This window comes from Miniopterus schreibersii (genome assembly GCF_964146895.1).
Source record: "Miniopterus schreibersii genome assembly, chromosome: 19".
NCBI lineage: Eukaryota > Metazoa > Chordata > Mammalia > Chiroptera > Miniopteridae > Miniopterus > Miniopterus schreibersii.
Genome location: NC_138119.1, coordinates 2,611,590 through 2,636,915, shown reverse-complemented (window position 1 = coordinate 2,636,915; position 25,326 = coordinate 2,611,590). Strand labels below are relative to the sequence as shown.

General features: G+C 44.1%; 1 protein-coding gene across 1 annotated transcript in view; it reads right to left on the bottom strand.

The window, feature by feature from the left end:
- Positions 1–7,886: 7,886 nt before the first annotated feature.
- Positions 7,887–25,326, bottom strand: part of SLC30A7 (solute carrier family 30 member 7) — a 31,364-nt gene continuing 13,924 nt past the window's right edge. The window contains exons 9-11 of the mRNA XM_081120879.1: positions 16,689–16,779; positions 15,062–15,211; positions 7,887–8,728 (exon numbers count right to left, since the gene is read on the bottom strand). Coding sequence (XP_080977005.1) covers positions 8,681–8,728; positions 15,062–15,211; positions 16,689–16,779 — 289 coding nt within the window. The 3' untranslated portion in view covers positions 7,887–8,680. The remainder of the gene's footprint in view (positions 8,729–15,061; positions 15,212–16,688; positions 16,780–25,326) is intronic.

Sequence of the window (25,326 nt, the reverse complement as noted above, 5' to 3'; positions counted from 1 at the left end):
GTTTGAAGACTGTGGTGGATTAGTCAAGATGCGTCATGTAGTTTAGCTCAGTTAGTATGTCCCTATATAGAGGCGAACAGTCGGTCTTCTTACCAGTTGTAAACAACACTCCACTGAGTGTGTCTCCTCACCAATAGAGTTTTAGACGCTTTGTTAGTTCATAACCTAAACAGCTGTTCCACACTATGTGGCTGGTCTAGCCCTGAGTAATCCCGAGCCTCATCCACTTGTCTGACCTGTATTGTGATCCACAGACAGGATTTAAAAACTGCTGTTAGAACTACATTCTGGAATGAAAAGGAAAGGAGTTTGGAATGAATGGGTGAAGATGAGAGCTCTCAGAGGAGAGACGGAAACTGGCCACCCAACCAAAACCCAAGTGCCTGGGCTTCACAGCAGAGGGCAGGTGACAGGTGAATAGAAATTGTCATATCTGAGGAATAAAGAAGATTGGAGGGGAGGAAAACAGCCTCAGTGCCACGTGGGGCGATGTCAGGCAGTGTAATATATCTAGAGCAGGTCCTCAAATAACGTCGTTATAACATTGGTAAGAAAAAAATCTATTCCGGGCCAATGCCGGGCGGTGCATTGGCCTTTCACCTGTCCCAGCGGGAGGAGGGAGTGCACCTGGGATGGAATAGAAAATTCTTTGGGGTGCTAAGTAGGATCGGATCCACTTATTAGTGATGAGGGCGGATCCCTGGTTCACAAACAGCTCTGTGAGGTCACTTTCCTGAGCTGCTTCCTCTCCACAATCTCACAACTTCCTGGTTCCCCGGGCTCCTCTCTTTGGTCCTCGGGCCAGAAATGTGGAGCTGTAGCCACTGTAGTCTGCTGCTGTGTCTCAGCTTCGTGATCGGGCCTCCATCCCAACCCATGTGGGGAGGTGGAGGGGAAGAAAAGCAGCTGGGGGTTGCTGCTCTCTCTAAATCATGGCTCCACCAGCAGAGAAAAGTGCCCATCACGGGGGGGTGCTTCTGGTGTCCATAGTTGCTGGAAGTTGTGTCCACATCTGTTTGGTCCCTCCTGTTCCCTCTCCATGCCATCTCTGGTCTGGAGTAATGAGGAGTTTGCTTGTTGCCACATTGTGGGTAATGAGGTTGAACGAGGGAAGGGAAAGTGCTGTGTTTCTAAAGTTGCTCAGAGGGATGTGTATTCTATGAGCACCGAGGGAGGGAGCTGCTCACGATTCCTGAACTGGGGGACTGAGGCTGGACTTTTTAGAATAACACTGGGAGGCTTCTGGGGGGAAGAAGCAAAAACACGCAAGATAGGTAGCAAAATACTGCCACAAATAGTGCGCCTGAACCTGTGTGAGAGCAGCAGAGGCCGCTCTCGGGTGTGACAGGTCACTGTGGACCTCAGAGGGGAATTCCAGAGGACACAGGAAAGGCAGGAGTCCTGGCAGGTGCTGGAGGCCCGCAGGTCAAAGTCCAGTGCGCAGAAGGGCCCCCAGAAGGTAATCAGGAAGCCGGGGAGGGAGATGTCTATAAAAGGCCTGGCGCACGTCTCACTCAGCACTTTCTTGTGCTTCCTGCCTCAGGCCAGACTATTTTTGTGGGTGGGAGTGGGGGTGGGAGGGCCTGGAATGGAGGTGACATGGGATAGCCAGGAAGCCGCAGCCATCCATGAAGCAGACAGGACAGTGGGGATGGGAAAGGTGAATCCGAAAGACTGCAGAGGAAGGAAGAGAAGGACCCTGTGATGGGGCTTCAGGAAATGGAGGTGGCAGTGTTGAGATTTCTGATTTGAGTAGGAAGCTCTTTGTTAAATGGAGATGCTGATAGTCCTGCAATGGACGTGACGAGAAAACATGGTGGCCTTTGACTACAGACGAGGAGCCGTGGAAATGGTCAGAAGGAGATGGGGGGAGCGTGTGTGGGCCACACCCCGGGGACAGAGCCTTCGCTGTGCGGCAGGGATGGCTACCAGCGAGAGGCTGCCTCGAGAAGGGTGTCTGAGGAGCAGGAGGAGTGGGGTCTGGTTTTGTGGAAAACTTACTTTGAAAAATAATTGCTTCTGATTTAGAGGGAAAGAAACTGGAAGGAGAGTGGAGGTTAGGTCTGTACTCCCTCTAAGCTGAGGTCATCCAGAGAGAATGAGGCTGGAGAGCCATTTGGGTTCACAGGAATATCTGGAAATAAATACTGAGACATGGTTATGGGTAAAATCATGAGCAGGAGCCACAGTGAGGATGTTGTGTTCAGACCGCTCTCCGCTCACCCATGACTTGCTGTTTCCTGGCCCGAGAACCTCCCCCTCCCCCTCCCCGTCCCCGTCCCGAGGCCTCTAGAATCTATGCGTGACCATTAGGCTCAGCATTCTTCTCGGGTCATCCAACTGATAGGTACCACTCAGGTAAAGATTTTTAAACAGAAGCTTTATTGGAAGAATTTGGATACAGTTGTTTATTCTCTTTAAATACATCTGAGGTTAAACAAAGCATACGAGAATGTCTTCAGGTAACAGTGCAGAGTGCAGCACAGGCCGTGGCACTGAACTCAGGCATATCGTAACCGCTCACATTTGCACGCGCAAACCAATCAAAACAGGTCTTGGATCCTGACATTCCAGCCTCGCCTTGCACACAGATGTTTGCTCAGAAATGTGTTGAGGCCACAACCTTCTCCAGGGGAACCCAACCCAAACTCAAATGTGGCCACACATTAGAAACCACTTGAGACGGGAGGTGAGCTGTTGTGGGGCGTTGAGGCTGTATTAGGGAAGGATTTGGCAATGTTTCATTCACAGTATTTCTGATGTAAAAGGCCCATTCTTTTTATTGATCAAACTCACAGATGTTGGGGAAAATGCCACGTGGGCAGAGATATCACTGAATTTGGTGCTGTTAGAGGAGGCTGGGGGGTGATGTGCCAAACTCTTGGCAGGGACACATCTAGTTCCAAGTAGAGTCTTCACGGAGCCTCATCGACGCACGATATGTGATATAGAAACAAAATTCAAATATTAAAGTTCAAAATAAAGCTTTGTTCTCGCCAACAGAAGGGCAAGTTCACAGGGGCAGCAGCAACAAGGACGGGAGGGAAGTACATCAACTACAGAGAAGCTCTTCTAAAATTTAGTATCTAGAAAGGAAAAGAGATGAGAAACTACCCCAGGAATATTTAAATCACTTTCTGTATGTAGTGTTTATGGAGGCACCTTCAAGATCTCAGGAAGAGTTTTGGGTAATACATCTGGGATAAATGAAATAGAAGGCATGTTCCACGCAGGTCCTTAAAGTAATATGGACATGGCAGTTTCCATAGCAACAAGAGAGGCAGTGCAGTTTCTCACTTGCATACAAAATACAAATTCAAGTGGCCCCGGATCCAGGCCCAGCTCTGCGAGTTCCCATCCAACATGCAGAACAGCCAACATCTCTTCATGTCCCGTTTCCATCTACTGCATGACCAGCTCGCTTATGGGGCTACTTGAAAAAAAAATGGCCCAAGGGAATGTAAAGTAACTTATTTGTGCAAAAATGCCTAAAAAGAGCTGAGCTGGGTTCTGCAATAAACAGCACGTGACTGGTTTTGCCTGTCCCAACCCTGCCCGTGGTGCCCTCCACCATCTACAGTCCTTAGCTAACCACACATCTACTGCGCATGGGGGTATAAATTCATGCCCAGCTCAGGGATCAGAGGATATATTAGATGTGTTTGTTTTTTTAACAGACTTCCAACAGCATCAAAATGTCAAATACTAAAAAGCCATAGGAAAAGATCAAAGCTAAGTATTTTTAGGTTTAAGCATAAATTACTACTTATCACAAAATAGATTTATTCCTTTTGAAAAGGTGTCTGTAAAATGAAATGCAAATCAGATCCTATGTACCCCTCTCGTGCCGCACAAAATTACTGATACTTCTTGAAAGACAGTTTCCTAGTAGGTTCATGTCTCTTGGCCAGGAGTCTGGTTCTCTCCACTCACACTGGCTCTGACTCAGTCTTCAAGTCAGTGCCTTTTAAGCAGTCAATATTTATTGACACTCAGAGGTAGCTGCTTAAAAGGGTATTTTCCCCAACATCTGTGAGTTTGATCAATAAAACTTTTACTTTTTTTTTTTAAGTTCCTCAAAGAGCTCAGAGGAGTTCTGGTTGTTCCCTTTAGTCTGCACTTGAGGCTCAACAGCAGAGGCAGGAAGTAAGCACAAGAGATGATGGAAAGAAGGCGTCTAAACATGTGTGCAGCCACCGCTCCCCACCACCATCCTGCCACGGTGAGTGCTCACCGAGTGTGTAGTAGAGTGGTTAGCTTGGCTACAGCTTCTGGGGCCTTGACCTCATCACAGAAGACAGATGTGAAGGAAGAGTCCAGAAAAGCCTGGGGCTTGGAGGCCATGCTCTGCGCTCCCGCCCTCCAGCCCGGGCATCTCATTTTCTCCCAGCAGCTTCCTCCCCTGTGAAATGCGGTTAAGAATCCTTTCCTCCCAGGGGTGTTAGGAGAATCAGCGGAGAAAATATCCTTGAAAATGTCAATTGTAAAATCATGCAGAATTCTTTATAGAAATGTGAGGATTCCCAATGTGATCTCATGAAAAGGCCACACAAAGAGCCTGACGCAGGAACACTGAACACAGGTGAGGTGAAACCACCCTTTCTGTGTGACCTGAGTTAGAAAGAAAGTGGTTAAACATAAGCCAGTCTCCATTCTGTGGTGGAGATCCAAGACCGAGGCTTCTGGGGATAACGTCTTGAAACAATGTTCTTCCATTAATAAAACTTTTAATCAATGTTCTTGAAAGAATAAAATAATTTTCTTTTTTGCCAAAGATCTTGTAAATTGGAAAATAGTTATTGATTGATTTTAGAGAGGAAGGCAGATAAAGATTGATTTGCTGCTCCACTTATTGATGCACCATTGGTTGATTCTTGTACGTGCCCTGACCAGGAATCAAACCCGCATCCTTGGCCTATTAAGACGATGCTCTAACCAACTGAGCTACCCAGTCAGGGTAAAAGTAATTTGTTTTGAAAATGGTGACAGAAACCTTTCTCAAGGTAATGCTTTTATAAAGAATTGAAAGGAGCAGTTTCGCATTTGGGATTCTGATGAGAGTTCAGAATTTTACGCTATTGAATTGAAAAATGGACTTTGTTCTGCACATGTGAGACCCAATGCTTTGTGGCTCCGAGAGTAACGTGAAAAGTCCAAAAGCTCCCCAGTGACCACAAACTAAAGGAGCAAGCTGGAACGACAGAGCTGTGGAGGAGCCCAGCTTCTGAGAAGTACCACAGTTCAGAGAATATATACAAAGTAGAGAAACTAAATCCTGACGTTGGATTGAGTCTTGCACAAATTAAGAGAAAACTCCACTCACAAGTTGAAGCATCCAATGCACAAATGTCATCAATTTTATAAAAAAAACAGGAACTGGCTTCACAAGAGTAAAAAAGTTTAAAAAAAAAAAAAAAAAAGTAAAAACTTCAATTATGTTCCATAAAGAATACTATGGAAATGGTATTCTAAACCTCCTAATTAGGTATGAAAAGTAAGACAATAAAACTCCACTTATAAAGTGCGTTCATGTACCGAAAGTGGAGATCAGACATCCTTTATTTCAAAGGCTGCTCCGTCTCGTTTACAGAAAGGCAGATACTACACAGGGAAGTAGAGAGAGCTCTTGACTTGGGGTCCGAAGGCCTGGCTTCTTGTCTTGGCTTTGCCCTGCTTATCTCTGTGACCTTGGGTGAAGGACACCTTTTCTGGGCTTGACATTCTCATCTGGAAAATGAGAGGTAGGACAGACTGCTTAGAAGGACAGTCGCCTTGGATGTCAGATTCTGCATTAAGCAGTGAAAGATTTTTGTTCTTAAATCCCAGCATTACACAAGAGAATGCTCATATTAATAATCTAATATATGGGTTATAGTAGGAAAAACATCAGTGGGCTCTGGCCAAGCCATCTTGAGTCAATGACTGGCCGCTTTACAAAGTGCACAGAAGTCACAGTATTTTGGTTACTGGCATCAATTCTGAGGCCGCCTGGACACGAGGGGATCACAGTGACAATGACATGTGCCCACCCTTCCTCAGGCCTCTGCAGAGGACAGCGAGGGATGACCGTGAGGAACACAACTACATTTAAACGCGACCTGTCCCACAGACACTCACAGGGAGTCGGCAAGGCAAGGGAGCAGGACCGTTGGGGAAGCCCTTCCTCTCGATCAATAGGATCTAGACTAAAAGACACAAAACAAGTGTAGATATTTCTGCTTGGGGAAGCTTACCTGGCCAGGTAAACTGTCCCTGAGCTATGGAAATTTGTTCTCTGAGACTATTTTGGTTTTCAAAAGATTAGCAAAGTTATACTCAGATCCTCAGAGAATTTTCCCCCCAAAGGTTAGCCCAAAAATAGGGACACTCTAAATTTATTTTATAACAATTATCAGGTAGTCTTTCTCAGTGAAACAATCTACTTTAGCAATACATCTGGGCCAACAACACTTATAAGACAAAGCAGCTCCAAAGAGTGAGGAGGAAGGTGCTTTTCTCAGTAACTTTTTTACTGCTGCGCACACAGGTTTAAAGACATTTCATTAAAGCATAAACGTTTATGGCAACCTGACAAGTGACAGGAGGTGGCAGGTGCAAAATCATACTTTCACATCACTGCTACTCTACATTCGATGCCTCATCAAAGGAAACCCACACCCGAGCACTCAGGTATTGAGTGTTGTTAAATAAACTGCTGTGTACTTGGACAAAGCTCCATGTGGAATGGAGGGCTCAGCAAAAGGCAGAGTGGGACCCTCAAAACACTGGTACATTTTACAGTGCAGGACAATATTCTCTCCATATGTGAAATGTCAACACAATTACACACAATCAGTTTTTAAAGGCGCAGGTCCTAAATCCTGCCTTCACCTGGATGTCATTCCCCATAATGTCCCACCCCCAGAGGACAGCCAGGCTTTGGGAGGCCTGACAGTGGACACAGACTCTAAATGACATTCTTCTGACACAACGAGGAAGCAGTGCTGATATCGGGGCATTTCCTTGAGTACCTGCCCTCCTAACAGCTCCACGCTGGTTTCTTTCAGCACAGCCTGCTGCAGGAATCCTCAGTTCTGGCATTGCCTGGCAGTAAGGAGATTGTTTTGAAAATACTGCTTAGTCTGAAGAAAGGAGACAATCCACAGTTGGTGGCCATCTGCAGGAGCTCAGAAAAGCATGAAGAGTAGTCTAATTTCCCTAACAGTGTCGTTCATAAACCATGGGTCAGAAACAGGAAAAAGAAACTAGATCTTAGACAAAATCAACAGTGATTTCTGCCTCATCAGTGAAAAAGTGCTTATTATCGACCTGCATTCTAAACAACCACTCCCATCCGCAAGGTCTTATTCCCTGACAATTTCAATATTTTAAAGTGAAAGGGGAATACGCATTGTAGTAAGATGAAGTACAGCGGGAAACTGCCACCCGGATCCGTATTTCCTCCTACAACAGGATGTTTAAATAGACTGGACAAGCCCCTGTCATCTCAAACTGCGACTTTACTTTTCAAATAAGCACACAGGAACCTAGAAGTGAGCTTCTTGGTGAAGCCCACGTTAGGGAGAGGTCTCCCATCTCTGCTCTGTACCGCCTACAGTTCAGATGCAATGCTGCTGCTCCAGGCATTTGTGCAACGCCTACAAGAGCAAGTGTGAGACTCAGCATCTGAAGGATGGAGAAGCAAAGTAATGTCGTCACCATCACCTGTCTTCCCTCCATACTGCCTTCTCCCTTCAATGACAGAATCCACAGAAGACAGCAAGGACAGATATGAGGAAGTTCGTCACAGACACAGTAGCTGTTATAGAAATTTGGAATCTAGCAAATGTTTGGAGTAAGCCAAAACAACTGTCTCTCTAGCAGAAGCATTTGCAAAGTTTCAAAAACACAGTCCACAAAATAATTTAATGTGATAGTTGAATTTGATTTAAAAAGAAAAAAAACCACCTTTTATTTTTTGACGAGATAAAGCAATGAAAAGAGAACTTCCATGTATCTAACCTCTGCTGTTAGTACACAGAGAGGCAGTCTCTGTACACTAACAAGTCTCATTTTGTGCAGATTACAGAATATCCGTTTAGAAAAACACACACGGCCTTGGATGGTGAATTTCTATGCTGGCAAATACATTTTCTGAGACGAAGGCACTTTGAAAACCCAATATGGTTTGGTTCATAAGTTTGCAAGGTACAAACAATTTTACAAACATGTGATTACACCAAAGAATGTCAACTAGTGTGACATTACATATAAAACGATTCCCGTCTCCTTTTTTTAAGAACACTGGTTTTGTGGGAATGAGAGCAGCAGTTTCCAGCGGCTTCCATGGAGACGGTCCAGGCGGCTGGAGGCCCACAATGTGAATTTCTTGCTGGCTGGGAGGAGGGTGGCATGAGGACATTTGACATGAAAAAAGAAAAAGGAGAAACAAAGGAACGAAAAGCAACACCCTGCGACAAAACCAGAAACCTCAGAAATCCCTGGTGTGGAGGGGAGAGCACGGGGCCAGACCCCAAGTCCAGGGCAGGATCTGAGCTCTGGTCCCCCGTGGATGCCGCGGGTCGACTGGTCCGCCTGGCTGGGTGCTGTAGTGATGGTCCCTCTCAGAAAGCTAGGTGCAATGTTTGGACTGTACAGTACCGGGAAAAGGTCCCCCCGAGAAGCAGCTCCTTCTTGTTCCTTACATGGCTGCGAAGTCGATCTGTACATAAAGCTGTCTCACTCCAGCCTGAAAAGTTAAAAAAAAATAAAAAAATCAGAAAATCAAACAAGCCAGTAACTATACAGTTTGGAAAGGTCGAAAAAAATCTCATTTTTTAAAAAAGGAAACAATTATCTTTCCTTTCTGCCTCTGGGAAATAATTCTCTATTTTTCATCATAAAGAGCCAATCAGTTGACTTTAGGAACAAGTATATTCATAAATCACAAAAAGAGTTTCCATTGACCTCTATGAGAGAAAGCCATGCGACTGATGACGCCTGTCCACGAATGTCGGGAACTGAGGTAACCATCTACCAGTATTCTGCTAGCGGACACCACAGAACCGCCTACTTGGCTACTAATGTCATAAAGCAATGCGTCTAAATCTCCCCGGGACAATCACCCCATCTCCTGTATTATCAATTTTTCTATATTTGCTGATGTGAACCAACAATTTGCCACCTACAAAGTCGCTCAGTTCTCAGTCTTCATCTCTGTGCCCATCTATCCGCAAGGACAGGGGTGACTGCTTCCTCCTGCTGAAACACCTGTTGCCTGTCACCTCACTTATCAATCTTCTCAGTCTCCTGCTGGGTCTGCCTCCTATCTGCACACTCCACATGGAAACACCCAGGTCCCTGCTTTTCCACACTGTTCCCTAGGTGACCTCACCCAGCACCCGGACTCTCAGCACCATCTGTACGCTCGGCCTCCCACGCCTACTTCACACTGGAGCCCACCTACCCCGCCCGACAGTCCCACCTGGAGGCCTGACAGGAGTCACCACACAGCCAACGTGCACACTGTTTCCTGCCCCAAGCCAGCTGTTCTTCATCTCCTACAGCTCAATTCCACCCTTAGTGTTACAACCAAAGGCCTTTCTTTCCCGCGCCTCACCTTCAGAACAATGCAAACGCAGACTCTGACTACTTCCCATCACCCCTGCTGCTGCCACCTGGCGCAAGTCACGTGCGTCTCCACCTCGGTGTGCAGTGGCCTCTGGTCCATCATTCCTGCTTCCATCGCTGCCCTCCTTTGGTCTGTTTCCGTTACAGCAGCAACAGTGATGTCACTCCATCACCCCAACCCTACAACAGAATCTTCCTGAATCTTTGGATGGCCTGCAGAGCCCTGTGTGGTGACCAGGCCCCTGGTTACCTTCTCTGACCTCAGCTTCAACTCCCTTTGCTCACGCTGCTGAAGCCACACGGGCCCTGCTGTCTGGGACAGTGCTCCTCAGGATAGCCATAGGACACAGTCCTCTCCGGTCACTTTTCTACTCAGACTAAAGCCTACACTGACCACCCGTATAACATGCATTCAATTCATTTGCCCAACACTTTCTGAGCATCTACTGTGTTCCAGGCACTGCTCTGTCCTCTGGGAGTACAATGGTGAACCAAACAGATAAGAAATACCCCTGCCCTCATGGAGTGTGTGCTACTGGAAGCCAGGAAAGAAGGGAGATCATCGGCCAGCCAGTAAATACAAACGTTAGATGACGCTCTTCGGGCTGTGGGAAAGCAAAGCTTGATACAAGAGAGGTAACGGTGTGAGGCGTCCCTACCCTGTTCTCATCCGTAACTCTCACCACCTCCTGATATATTAACACTTGTTTGCTGGGTGTCCGTGTTGATTGTCGCTCCCCCACTATAATAAGATGTGGGGCTGTCTGTTGTTCACTGCCAACTCCCAGAACCTCAGGAAGCGACCAGCACACAGTAACTGATCAATTAATATCTGCCAGATCAGCCAAAACTCCACTATTTCCTTCTTTCCAATAAAAAGGATTTTTTTAAAGTAGAGCTGTAGTCAGCTACGATAAGCAACTTCATGTCAGTACCACATAATAGAGAGGTGACTGAGAACATGCAAGCGACAGGAAACCCAGAGTGGGGATCGAATACTAACACTGCCTTCTCACGGTGATTTTGGGGTCTCGAGCCTCGCTTCCCAGCGTGTCGTTTTCCACACTGAGTAGGAGGCTCTCCAAGCACGGATGCTGCTTAAGAACAAGCAGCGGCTCTGACAGAACAGGCGCCAGGCAGACCCCAGGAGCTCATGGCAAGAAAACGTCTTAGCTTTTTGCCTCATTAAAAAAAAAGATCCTTGCTGTGATAAAGTTCAAGTTCTCTGAAAGTACATTTAACAGCACCCTCCCCTTACACAGGTTCATGGCAGAAACAAAGAACTTAATATCTGTATGATTTTTGGCCAGATATTTAAACCAATTCAGTTTTCTATTTTAAAAGTGTTGATAAAATACCAACCCTACTTGTCTCACAAAATTGTTCTACATTCATCCAGTGTTTGGCAAATGTTTAATAAATCCTTGCTATGTGCCAGGCACTATTATAAGGATCATGTGCACTATGAGAAAGGTTTTCATAGGCTCTAGTAGACTATTAAACCAAATTATCATGATTGATCAATCGTATTTGATTTAGTCAACCCAAATGGCCCCTAAAATAACTTTACTGAGAAACGCTTATGTAAAATCTTGTATGTCTAACTTGAAGACAAAACAACTATGGCCCAAACAATAAACGGGTTTCATTTCTTTTCTCTTTTAACAGAATTGTTAATGAAAGTAAAATGGGAAAATCCTTAGGCCGGGTATTATCACTGGGCTTTCCTAGCCCCAAGCAGATACAGAGCCTATGGTGATAAGAAATGAGGTAGCCCAAGGCCATGAGAAAGAGAAAAGCAGAGAGAAACAAAGAGCCGCCACAAGCTGACCTTTGCCTAACCACGAGTTAATGACCCTGTTCCCTGAGGACTCAGCTTTCCACAGAGGCTCAGTCTAACAGTTATTTTGCTTCCCCACCTGTCCTCCACCTGCCCCGATGGAGACACCCTCAAGTTTGCCAGCTTCCCATTTTCCTTCACCAATTTCCTTCAAAGTAGAGGTTTTCACAGCTGACTCACTCTACGGAGACGTGACACACACTCCTTTGATCAAGCCACGTGGGTCCCCCAGCTATCCCACCACTGGGATGAAGCCAGGAGTCATGCTGGCTGGGACTGTCCTCAAACAGTGAGGGCCACAAAATGCTCCTTGTGTCTTACGTCCTGAGAAGAACATGTAAGTGATAATTCAGCTCACGAACACTTAAATTGGAGAGACAGCTAGTTCTTTTTAATACTGATACCCCTCCGAAAATAAATGTAACCTGGTGCCACACTCAGACACCCTCAATAAATCCCCATCGGTGTGGGAGGGAAAACAAACCAAAGTAGAAGTAGAAGACTAAACAGGAAGGTGGCTGTCGAAAAGCCCTGGGTGGTCTGCATGCTCCACCAGCTCTCCAGAACTACAGAAACTTCCACTTATTCGTCTTAGCCCTTTACAGCCAAGTCTGGAAAAGCGGTCTCCCTCTCCCCTGTGGAAACTAAGTCTGCTCAGAATGTGTCCGTAGTGAATCTGATGAGATTGCAGGTCACGAGCAACCACGCAGGGCGTTTCCCTATAAAGTGGGGTGACAGTCTTGTGAGGACAGGCGGCTGTCAGTAAAGGCTGTGGGTGCTGTTATGGTTTCCAGTAGGATTGACCTAGAACGAAGCTTAGACCTTGTGGAGGAATCAGAACCACAAGACTAGGGACCTGTGGCCTTGCCCCAAGGCTGTTCACTGCCCTCCGCAGGAGGCTGGGTTCTGGTGGACGGCAAGGATGTGCGACAAAGGAAGAAAAGGAAAGAGGCAAGAATGTGGGCTCACAGCACAGTGGACAGTTATAAACAGGTGGGAAATAGCCGCCACTGGAAGGCACTAGCTCCTCTCACTGCCTGCCCCGGCCCTGCCCTGGCCCTGCCCTGGCAGACTCGGTGGGCAGGTCCCTGGTGACACAGGAAGGGATTAGGAGGCAGGGGAGGGACGGGGGTGGAGGTGTCTGACAAAGGAGCTCCAGTTGGCCTGTGAGGAGGCTTTCGGGTTCCTTCCTGGGATCAGTGGCAACTTCTATTTTGAGGCTAGAGAACAGGGCACAGAGAGCTGAGGCAGGAAGCTGGGTTTTAGGCTCAACAGGCATCAGAGAGACAGGCAGAGGGGAGAGAAGATGGAGGAAACCAGGCAGAGGTTCTGTGGGGAGCAGATGGTGGGCAATGGGCTTGTCTTCTGTGTTTATGGACCTCAGGGGGACAATGAGCCCCTGGAACATTCTAGATTTTTCTTCAAATATTACTTCTAACATAAAAAAAAAGACATGATTATCAGCCAATTTAAAACAAGAAACATAAAATTCCGATTTAAAATCAGCTATTAGAAGACGTCTAAAAATGTCATAAAAACAAAGAGTAAAACTTATTGCTGATAAAACCCTTCCTGTGGTCTTTTGGAACCAAGACCACCAGCATTTCCCGTCTTTCTACAAGATGTGCACCTAACAGACTGGTGTGATTACTGTTCTCAACAATGGATTAATTTCAGTTTGATTACCTCTGGTAAGTAAAACCGATGAACAAGATGCAATTTAAAATTTAAAAATAAGGTTAAAACAATTTTAAGTTTTATTTCATGAAATCTGCAAACCATGGATACACTGGAGCATGTGGACATGCATTACTAGGGCCTAAACAGAAAGGAAAATTACATGAATAAAACAGTTCAATCTTGCATGTGTCAGAAACAGCGATCACAAGACCGCGTCACGTCTGTGGAGTGAGAGGCAGCAGCAGGGCGACCCGGTCCCGGTCCCCTCGGGGAAAATGTGTCGATCGTCTGCACTGTGGGCCTCAGTCCCTCCCAGAAGCGAGATAAAGTTGGCTTCCCTTAGCTGACAGAAAGGCTTAAAATATTTTCCAGAGCTTAAAATTTTCAAACCCTGATACAGTTTCCAAAACCAAAGGAGCAGCTGAATAAACTTTCGACTCCAGCCGTTTGAAAAGCCAGCGTTTCCGAGGTTCCCAGCAGGAACCCCGCTCCTCCTCAGGTTACAGCTCCCGCAGCTGCCTGCCCGGTGCTAGGCCTAGAAATGGGACACTTCTCAGAAGGAAAAGTGTGATTACGGGCCAGAGCCACGGAGGACACCAAGTGTCCTAGAGGTCAACAGAAGCGCCATCCGAGGGTGGAAGGACGTGGTACTCCCTGGGGAAACTGAGGCTACAGCAGAATACAATGATCTGGAACCGGCAGTGAGCTCAGACTGCAGGTCTAGCTCGCTTCAGTATGGAAGCCACCTGACGCAGACGTCAGTGTCTGTGAATGACAGGCCTGGTTCTTACCCCGCAGCAACTAAGTGGGACTAGAGTACGTCTGCTGTCGCCTACATGTGACTTTCATTAATGAGTCCCAAAGAAGCACAGCATACATTTCTCTCTACTGGATGGAGAAGAGAGGTCGTTCAGTTTACACTAAGGTTCTGGATTTAACTCAAATGCGCGTTCTGTTGTCCACGCCTGCACATGCAGTCTGCCTCTCCCTCTCTCTATTCTAGAATAATCCCCACCATTTTTTTTCCTTTCATGAAACTGACATGTTGCAAGAATCCAGCCTGACAATTCTGCAGAAGTTTCTAGGGCTTCTGCCTGGCCCTTTGCTAGGGTTGAGTTTCACACTAACCCTCTGGCAAGAGGACCGCATGCGCCACGTGGGGCATTCCCACTACCTCCTCAGGAGGAACGTGTCAGCTCTCAAGCAGACTTTTAAGGCATGGGGCCCGTGTCCTCAGCAGATCTATGTGTTAAGATAACACTGGCAACCGTGCTGGCATCTAGATTTCTCGCCAAACAGTTCCAGCAAACTAGACCAAAAGAAAGATTTTGTGTTTTCTCTCACTCTCTCTTTGGGTGTTCCTGACATAATGTTCCTACTCTCCCAGTATCTCCAGAATAGCACAGTGACCACTCTCACTTATCAGTCACTGACTGTCGGCTCCTGACGGCGTAGGCGTCACTGAAATGACATGGTTGACCATATGCATTGATAGACTCATGATCCTCACACGGTGTGGAGAGAGACCCCACAGCGTAGTAAGGTACTAAGTGACACAGATCTGCCTTCACATAAAAACGCTGGCATGGTCTACTTCTAGCTAAAACCACGGACAAGGCATTATTATTCTTATTTCAAATGCTGTCTAGAATTCCTGGCTTCACACAGCATCTCACATCTTATAAGGGGCATAGAGCCAAGGGGAATCCACTTTTTCTTAAAAGAACACAAATCAGTATGCTGCTGCATACTGACTAAAATAAAGATCTCCCAAATTTAACTCTGTAATTGAAAAAAAAATGCATTTATGCTCACTTCATCGTGTAGTATATAAATATATACATGTTTAATATGTTAAATAGTAAATATTTTTAAAACAGTAGATATAATCAATTCTAACATCCTTAAAAGAAGTTAGTGAAAAAGTCATACCTGAGTAAAAATATTATGTGTTTGGCTTAAAATCCACCTGGCGTCAGCATCAGGGGCTACTACTAACTTCAAGGTCCCAACATACACATCAGAACATAAGGTCCAGAAGTGCTGTTCTTGTAAATTGTAGACTCCTTGTAGGTGCTGCACCTGAAGCAGAAAGGGCAGGTGTTAACATCAACTCAGGCGAGAGGACCCCTCCCACCCACTTTAGGTATTACGCAACATATCAGTAAACACACTGATGTTTCTCTCTCCCTTCCTCACTCTAAAATCAATAAAAACATGTCCTCATGTGAGGATTAAAAAAACAAACAAAAAACATCACACTGTACACCTTAAATATGTGCCATTTTCATTTATCATTTTTACCTTACCAAAAAGCTAGAAAATACAATAAATAGGGGGGGAAAAACACTCCACAATTTTGAAAACCTTGACAAAGTGGGTGAATTTCTGGGTATACTGAAAATGCCATAACACAACAACAACAAGTGTGTAAGGAGCACTGAAAATTGAAAAGGAAATAAAAATTCTCTTCATAAACCCGTCCCAGGGGGCAAACTTTCAAGGATCATATGGCCTCTGCCTCAGTTTTTTCAGAAAATAGGAAAGATTTTGTTAGGAAGAAATGGCCCCATCAATGCACAGCCCTCCTGTTAGTATGAAATAATCTTGACCCTCAGCCAGATAAAGACAGATCATAAACCGATTTCTCTTATAAAGTAAATAAGCAAAACCCAACAGTATATTAAAAAATAGCATCCTGACTAAGCTGCGTTTATCCAAAGAAGAACCAGAAACTCCATTACTGTTACCTTCAATAATGAAGCAAAGGAGAAAAATCTGTTATTTCGATAAAAGTATCATAATTACGCAATAAAACTCAACACCTATTTATGATTAGGGAAAATGGTTAGAAGGACGCATCCTTGATAAAAACTATCTACCAAAATGTACAGAAACATTTAAAGAGGAAACCCTAGATGGATTTCTTTGAAGATCAGGAAAAAGACAAAAAGGCCCAAATCACTATATTGTTCAGAATCTCTGGGCAGACCTGGAGGGGCAGGGGACAGACTCAGACCAATGCCGAGTTAAAGGAGACTCGGTGTAAACAGATCTTTGTAACAATCACAGCAGTTTAAAGGGAAGAGGTCACTCTGTGAAGGGGATGAACTGCAGTTCCCAGAAATGGCCACAGAGCTGGTGACCAGCTGAAGGTCACAGAGCAGGTTCCTGCCACCAGGCAGAGTCTGGACCAAACGAACAGGAAGATCTCTCTGGAGTCTGCCCTTCCTGGGAAAGAGGTCAAGGCAGACTCTCCCTTCCTCTCTCAGGCCTCTGACGACTGGCAAAAAGCAGGAGCTCAAAAAATATATAGTGAACAAAAGCTTCTATCATCTGCTGTTTGCATCTGTCTTCCAAAAGGACTGCTCAATTTTCTCGACAAGGATGACCTCGCCCACATTTTCCGATGATTGTACTCTGGTTTGTATAAATGGCACTCGTGGTCAGCGCCCAGGCTTGGAAGGACTGAATTACAGACACTGCCCATGTTTTCCACAGTTAAAGGCCTAACGGTCTGGCAGCAGCAAGAACCCACGGCCAGAGCCCCGAGACTCACCCTCTGGTAGCACTGCGGCAGGGCATCCTCCAGCACGGGCGGTGTCCTCTGCATCAGGATGCCCACGGACTCTCGTAAGAGAGGAATGACACTGGAGAGAAGGGAGACGGCAAGCTGAAGAAAGCCAAGCCACATCTGATAACCCTGTCCTGCAAGAGAGAAAGACTACACCTCCCTGAGCAGAATGCAGCAAGACTCATGAGGACAAGGACTCTAGCCATTGCTCCAGACTTTTCATGTGATCAGTAAGTTATTGTCTAAAATAAAAGAGCCAGGTAAATGTTCAGACTCCTGTGTATATTACAGATGTGCTGCTACTAGCCCTTCCCTTTTCCCCTGAAACTCACTTTCCTGGGCGGCCTTGGTCTGAGGATCCAGAACTGGTACAGAGGAGAAGGCCCGTGACACAGGTAACACACTCCCCGAGCTAACGGGGAACTTGGAGACACTCACGCTTACACTCAGTTCAGAACCACAGTGCAGAGGAGCATTTCAATATAGTGCTAGAAGCGAACATTCATTTTATACTACGATGTCGTAATCCACATCAGGAAGTAATAGTGTGTGAGTCCACTGAGGTTGTTACTGACTTTGCTACACTAGAAAATCTGTAGTGGTTGCCTTTTGGACAGAATTCTAATGAAATGTTTACATTTGACAGCAGGGAGTGTGTCATCCAAGTGCACGGATGCACCACACTCATTTTCTCCAGTAAGAATGTTAAAGTCATGAAAGAATTTCAGTGGCAGGAGCTGTAACTGGGTCATGGAGCTGTGGTGGGGAGAGGAGGGTGCTTGCTAACTCACGGGGAATGCCATTTAGAACCAGGTTCAATTTCTATGACGATTTCCAAGGCCATAAAAATGTAAAAGAAACCTGCAGAAACTCTAGTTTTGCCTTTTGAAACTGTGTTTAGCTCAGGAGTCTGTGTCCATATTTTTCTGATTATTGAAAAGGAATCATAAAGCAGAGTTGAGCATGAATGCATCTAGCCATAATGAAAGGTTAGATGTGGGGGGAAAGGCAAGCATAGCAAATTCCGGTCTGAGCTCAGACTCAGAGCTGCATCCAAACCCAAAAGTAAGCATCTGGAGACAATTAGAGGTTCGCTTCTGGCCGACGAACTCGATCCAGCTACAGCAATGGCCACCTTCCTAGCGCGCACAGAAAGGAACGTGGCGCTCACTCTACGACTTCACAGAAAAGCAGGGCAATGAGTTTATCCTTCAAAAGCGGAAGGCCGGTCAAATCTACAACCACGGGATCCTAAGCACGTCTAATGTGAGAGCTGGAACCCCAGCAGAGCAAATACGCACGTTAGTTGTTACGCCCTATTGCCAGAGATTGTGTGAATGAAAATATACTCAAATCTGACTTCAAAAGCAGCTTTCAGTGAAAGGTTGACCATTTCAACAGTGACCACAGAGGACGTCCAAGTGAACACGTTTCAAGAACATCAGCCCAGTGATCCTAACGCTCAACAATGGAAAACTCAGAGCCGAAACTGCTTAGATCTGAGAATAGATATCTATTAATAGCGACTGAAATTACTACTTCACCTTGAACTGGCTTCTGAGCTCAGTCCTGCTGCACATTATCAGCAGTTCTTATAACACAAACGCAGAGAAAGTAGCTGCACTTTTTAAAACAATGCATACATGCGAGGACTGGTATACGTCAGATGCTCCAAAATGTTTAGTGGACAAAAAAGCCAAAGACAACTGACCCCAAATTGTAATGTGCTCCACATTTAGACGTGGTGTCCCTGTGGCGAGCTGTAAGTATGCCGTCATATTTGCATAAATACAAGTACACCGTGGTAATGGACAATTACCTATTAACCCAGAATTTCCTAAGCCTAACATAAGCCCCACACCACAAGTTCTGTGGTTTATCTTACAATTACACTGAGTTTCCAGACCCATGGTTTAAACCAGCGCATCTCTAGAGTCCCTACTGGACTCAGTAATGGGAAGGAGATGCCCTAAAATAACCCTAGAACTTGGAGCCAAAGTCACAAAAAGGTCACCCTTTTCCTTAAACTTCTGGAGCTTGGTTACAACACTTGACGCATCTAGTCTTTAAACGGAAAACATTAGTAAATAATGCCAAGCTAGTAAATAATTAGCAGTGTCTTTGTTTAGACAACACTTCATAATTTTTAAAGTGCTTTCATAAATTTTTTCTAATTTGATTCTCACAATGGCCTTAAGTAACCTTAGGAAAATGTTGGAACCACAGATGTAAGTAAGATCATAAAGGGTCCTTTAGACTAGCTCCTCACTTCACAGAAGAGGAAACCATCTCAGATTAGGGCAACGTGTTCACTGCTGTGTGTGGTTAAGAGGCAGAGCCGGGGGATAACTCCAAGGCCAGAGCTCCCTGCCCTGCACCGGCTGTCTCATCAGGACTCAGTCCTCTGCAGTCAGAGATCACGCCATATCCTTTTTATCCCTAGTGCCCAGCACAGTGCCTGGAATATAATAAGCACTAGACACGTCTTCTGAGTGTATATTCTATTTTAAACTTTCAAACACCAGTGGAAGATTATTAAAATATAGAGCAGTTCTTATTTGATATGACTTTCAACCCTGCACAGTAATAGCTTCATGGGGGGAAAAGGGTGTTATCTTCTGTGCAAGTGCAGGTGAGAGTTATACCTGGGCAGCAGCACGCAGCACTCCCGGTCCTCAGTGTGTAACTTAGTATCTAAACAAAATCACACCAGCAATGTAAGTTAAAAAAAAAAAAGGAAATGATCTATTATGCATCCATGGAGAACAAAGGTGCAGACAGAGAAGAAAAATGAGTGGGACTCACACTAACATGCTGTCGAGAGGCAGGAAAATGAGAAGAGACCATGAGATTGATGAAGTTAAGAGGGCAAAGTTCTCCACACAACATATACAGTTTTGGAAGAAGATTGGGCAGGAATAACTTCATATTATTCATACTTTAAGGAAACCTGCATTCCAAAAAGTACACAAGTGAAGAAATAGGACTTTGTTTAGAAAAACCAGATGGGCACTCAAGTCAAGTTAATTATTATCTGGCAGCTTCTGCGATCGTGAGTTCCAATTTCTGGATGGGTCTACCTGAGGGTTTGTCCATGTTCTGATCTTCCAAGAATGACGGCTCTGGGGTAATTTTTTCTATTGTTTCTCTATTCTGCATTTCACTTATCTGCTCTGATCTTTGTTTCCTTCCTTCGGATGACTTCGAGTTGACTGTTCTGCTTTCTCTAGTTTCTCAAGGTGTAAGGTGAGGTTGTTAATTTGAGATTCTTTCCTTTTTTAAGAGAATTTTTGTAAGTTTATTTGAGCCAAAAGTGACAAATGCTGGGAAGCAAGATCTCAAATGCTCCTTCTTTTTCTCATGCAGGCAATTATTACTATGAACCTCCCTCTTGGTACTGCTTTCGCTGCATCCCGTACGTTTTGGTATGCTGTATTTTTGTTTTCACTTGCCTCTAGATACTTTCTAAATACCCTTGGGATTTCTCCATGACCCAGCGGTTGTTAAAAAATGTGTTAATTTACATATATTTTTGGATTTCTGTTGTTTCCTCCTGCTATTGATTTCTAGTTTCATTCCACCATGGCCAGAGAAAATATTATGTCTAATTTCAATCTTCTAAAATGTCTTAGGTTCTTTTGTGCCCTGACATGTCGTCTTCCATGTGCACTTAGGAAGACTGTATACTCTGCTGTTATTGGGTGGAGTGGTCTGTGTATGTCTGTTAGGGCCCACTCGCCTTGGTGTTGTTGGTCTTCTTTCCTCATTGATCTTCTATTTGATTGACTGACTGGCTTCCTGGTGCTCTGCCCATAACTGAAAGTGGGTACCGAAATCGCCTACTCTTCCTGTGCTCTGTTCCTCCCTTCCTTCCTGCTAGTGTCTCCTTCATACACTTAGGTGTTCCAACGTTAGGAGTGTATACGCTCATAATTGTTGTGCCTCCTGGTGAGCTGACACTTTCATCCTTATATAATGTCCCTTTTGTCTTGTGGGACAGTCTTGTCTAATATAAGTACGACCACTGCTGCTCTCTTTAGGTTCTCGTTTGTGCAGAACACCCTTTCACTCTCAGGCTGCGCAAGTCCTTAGAGCGAGTTGCTTGCAGAGAGAATAAAGCTGGACCTTGGTTTTTTAATCCATTCAGCCAGTCTGTCTCCTAATTAGTATGTTTATCCATTTATATTTAATTACTGGTAAGGAAGTACTATTGCCATTTTCCCAGTGTTTTCTATCTTGAGGCTTTTTGTCTTTCTTCCCCTCTTGCTGTCTTCTTTTATGTGTTACTGATTTTTTTATAGTGACATGTTTTGACTCCCTTCTCATTTCCTTTTATATATATTCTATAGATATTTCCTTTGTGGTTATCATTGCATGTGACACATTGCTTTTCTCTTGCTGCTTTCAAGATTCTCATTCCTATGTGACTTTCAGCAGTTTAATTACATGACTCCATGTACATCCCTCTATTACCCTAGTTCAAGTTCTTTACATTTCTTGACTTTGTATGTCCATTTTTCTTCTTAGATTTGAGAAAGTGTTTGCCATTGTTTTTCAAATAGGTTCTCTGCTCCTTTCTCCATTTCTTTACCTTCTGGGAATCCCATATGCATGTTGTTCCGCTTGTTCATAAACAGCTCAGGCTCTCTCTTCATTTTTTCCTTTCCCCCTCCTCTGCCTCAGTGATCCTGTAAATCCTTGTCTGAGTTCACAGATTCCTTCTTCTGCCTGGTCAAATCTGCTGTTGCATCCCTCCAGGGAAGTTTTCAACCTGGTTATTATTATTTAGTTCCAGAATGTCTGTTTGGCTCTTCTCAATAGTTTCTCCCTCTTTGTTGGTATTCTCATTTTGCTCATGTATCGTTTTTCAGATTTTGTTTAGTGTCTGTGCTTTCTTTTAATTAATTGGGCATCCTTAGGATGGTAATTTTGAATTCTGTATCTGGCAATTCAGGTCTCCTTTTTGTAGGTTTGGTTTCCGGAAATCAAACTGTTTCCTCTAAATGTGTTGTAGTTGGCTGTTTCTTTGTATCTCTTATTTTTTGTTGTGTGGGTTTCAGTACCTGAAGAATAAGCGACCACTCCAGACTCTGTGGTCTAGTTTCATAAGAGAGGTCTTTCTCTACATAGCCTGGCTGGAGTTTCTGAAGACCTCTGGAGTCTCATCTGGGCATGTGTCCTCTCCAGGCTAGTGCATGTCACCTCCTATTGGAAAGGTTTGCTGGCTTCTTCTCGGGAGCTCTTCCTGTGTCTGCAATACTGGGCCTTCTGCAGCTGTAAGAAATCACAGTCCCCAGGTTCCACCTAGTGTCTGTCTGTGGTACTGAAAACTCTAATGTACAGGTGATGTCTGTTCTCAGTGATGCCCAAACTGGCATCCTGTCCTTGTCAGCACAACACGTCCTCGAACATAATGTCTTTCCATTCAATGTCATTCTGTTGTAACATTGATGAGATACTGTAGGAACTTAACTCTTGTTTATATCAATTAGCCTATGGTAAAAAATTGGTTTCATTATACATGGTTTTTGCTTAAAGTCAGTTTCCAAGAACCTATCAACAATGTTAAGAGAGGGCTTCCAGTAATTGATACAAGCCAGACAGATACCAGTCTCTTGGGAAGCCCCCCTAAAAGTCAGTTGGAGGCAGGCTCAACTCCTTTCCCCTCCCCAGGAAGAAGACAGGAGTTGGGGTGGGAGTGGCAATAATGACAGACTGTGAATTTTCTGTCATGCAGTTGGCTTCCTACTAGCCTGCGTGTTAAAACCTTTCACCTGGTTTCTGGATTTCTCAGAGTCATGTTGTCAGTTCGCTGTGTTTAATCTAGGACTTTCTATTCTGCCATCTTGCTGACGTCACTCCCCTTTTTTTTTTTTTTAGGACTGTACATAACTCCTTTATTAACAGACACCTCCAGTCTTTCCAATCTTTAGCCAAAATGAATAAAACTACAAAGAATAGCCTTACTTATACATCCTTTTATACTTTTGCCAATTTCTCTTTAGGAGACATTCCTAGAAGATGAACTGTCTAATCAAAGGTAAATGCATTTATAGTAGGTACTGTCCAAGCTCTCCCCACAGAGACAGTGCCATTCTCCTTCCTATTAGCAATGGACGGGAGTTCTTTTACCTACAGTGTTTAAAATTCAACTCACACGAGTTTTACGTGTTCTATCTCTAGATAGTCTTTGTTGCTGCTACTGAAAAGGTACCTTCTCTTTAATTATGTCATTCCACTGAATTTTGCTTATTTATAAAGGGTATTAATTGGGAACATCAATTTTATACCTGTAACTTTACTAAATTATCTGTCATTGTTTTCCCATGGGTTTTACAGAAATCTAATCATATATTTTATATAAAATAATTTCTCCTTTCCAATTTTTTTAATAGCTATTGATTTTTTTTCCATCACCATTTATCTCCCCCCCCCATGCCCTCCTCCACCTCCACCCAGTTCCTCCCCCCGCAATCACCACACTCTCTTTTCCAATTGTTAAGCCTCGGATAATTCTCTTCTCTAATGTCACTGGCTAACAATCATTAACACACTATTGCACTGGCTCTGCGCTTCCTAATGTTTCCAGGACCACTCACCAGCCTTTCTTCCCTGGGGGGGGTGCTTCATCTGAACCACCGAACACACAGAATGACTTAAGTGACACTTCTCAATCCCCTCAAGGACAATACATGACCAGTACTTTCTAGACATGAAGGTGAAAAGTTAATAATCACATACAAACAGATGCTCTAAGGCATTAGGGCATTCTCTTGCAGAAGGCTGTTTGAGAAAAGGTGTTAGACTAATCGGTATTTATAAATACTCCCTCGTGGTTCTAAACATGATTAAAAACTAGAATTACTAGGCAAAAATGTTCCCATGTGGATACATATACAAGCACCAAGTTACAATGCTGGGAAACTACCTTCTTTTATCTTAGTCCTCAACAGTATAGTTCATAAATTATAACCACTTTGAAAGGTAAACCACAAAGGCAGTTTTGAGACACCACCCAAAACCATTTCTGAAAGTTATCTTTATAATTTCTCACATATGATATGGTTTAAAAAAATGCTTATGTTTACTTAATACAGGCTACAAATAATTATCTATTTGACCACAGAATCAACAAGGTTTATCAAAATCAGTATCTGGTCCAAATCCTGTCTTCATGGGCAATGGTGATAACCTACAATGATTTAGAATTCAAACCTATAACTTTGTTCCTCTAGCACACGTGCCACTTCGTACCTCTCCTTGTGAGCACCATCGGTCATTTCTAAAGTCTGCTGCCCGAGTTCTCTCTAAAGGTCGAGCTATTTGTTTCTTCAGTGTGACAAGAAACAGATTATTCAAAATGTTTTGCATCTGACAAAGAGAAAATTTCCTTTTCTTTGTATTAACAAATGATCATGGTAAAAATGTACAAAGCGCCATAAGAGGGTTACTTGGTAAGTTCCAGTAAACTAATTTAAAAAAAAAATCAGCCAGGCTTCAAAAATACCACACCGGTGCCAGTGCTCATTTCTGCATCCTGTTTGTGTATTTCTTCCCATCATATGCAGACACCCCTTTTATTTTAAGTAACTCAGACATCAAGCTGCAGATCTGGGTGAAGGGCATCACTCTGAAATCACAGTGAAATTCAAAGCTGCAGCTAAGTGCCCAGAAATCTGCTCTCTAAGTCACGAACTACTCTCCGTTCTAATTCAGCTTCTGATGGGGAAAAGCCATCCTGAGCCCTCCAGTGAGACGTGTACATTATCAGGAGATAAAAATGACTCTCTCCTTGTCATACTCAATCTGCTGCTTTTCACTGGGAAACATAATTCATCACAGCACCACCCAGTTTTACCCAGAAATTTATATCACCATTTGCCCGCACTAGAAAATGTTGAGAGAAAAATGGTCTTTTTCTAAGCAATCGCTTCCCTGGGAAAGTGAAAATGGGACACTGGGCAGGCAGCCTGGATGGGAGACATCCATTTCCCTGGCACGTTTTCAACGGAGCCACATTAAAATGCAAGAAATGTACAAAGAGCCCATTATTCCTCTTGCTCTTGATGAATTGCAAATATATATAAAAATTAAGGGCAAGAGAAAACGAATCCTTTATACTCTATTTTGTTGAGTCTGTAAGAGTTCTCATCTATCTCCTAAAATGGGCTTCAGCTAATCAGGCAAACTCTTCAGGCAGATTTGAAAAGCATCTGAGTGATCTTGCAAATATTTCATTATCATGTGAGCATTCAAGTAAATTAAGTTTGCTTTCTTAACAGAAAAATAGATAACTGTAATGTCTTTGTTTTGCACTTTGAAGCTAAAGGGTTTTTTTATTGCCCTCCATTTTAAAAAATTATGGATTTTTTTTAAGGCCAAGTCAGAAATATTAGTTTGCCTTGACGACGTTAAGGAAGACCATAATTTTATAATTACACCACCCGGAGAGACCCATATAACATTCAGGGATGAATATATACATATATCTGTGTGTGTGTGTATGTGTACTATGCTACATGTACATATATATGCACACTACGTATTTCCCCCTCACCCACATACAGAGAAATATATACTTTATAATAATAAATCGTCCTTATGTGTTGTCCTTGAATTAAGA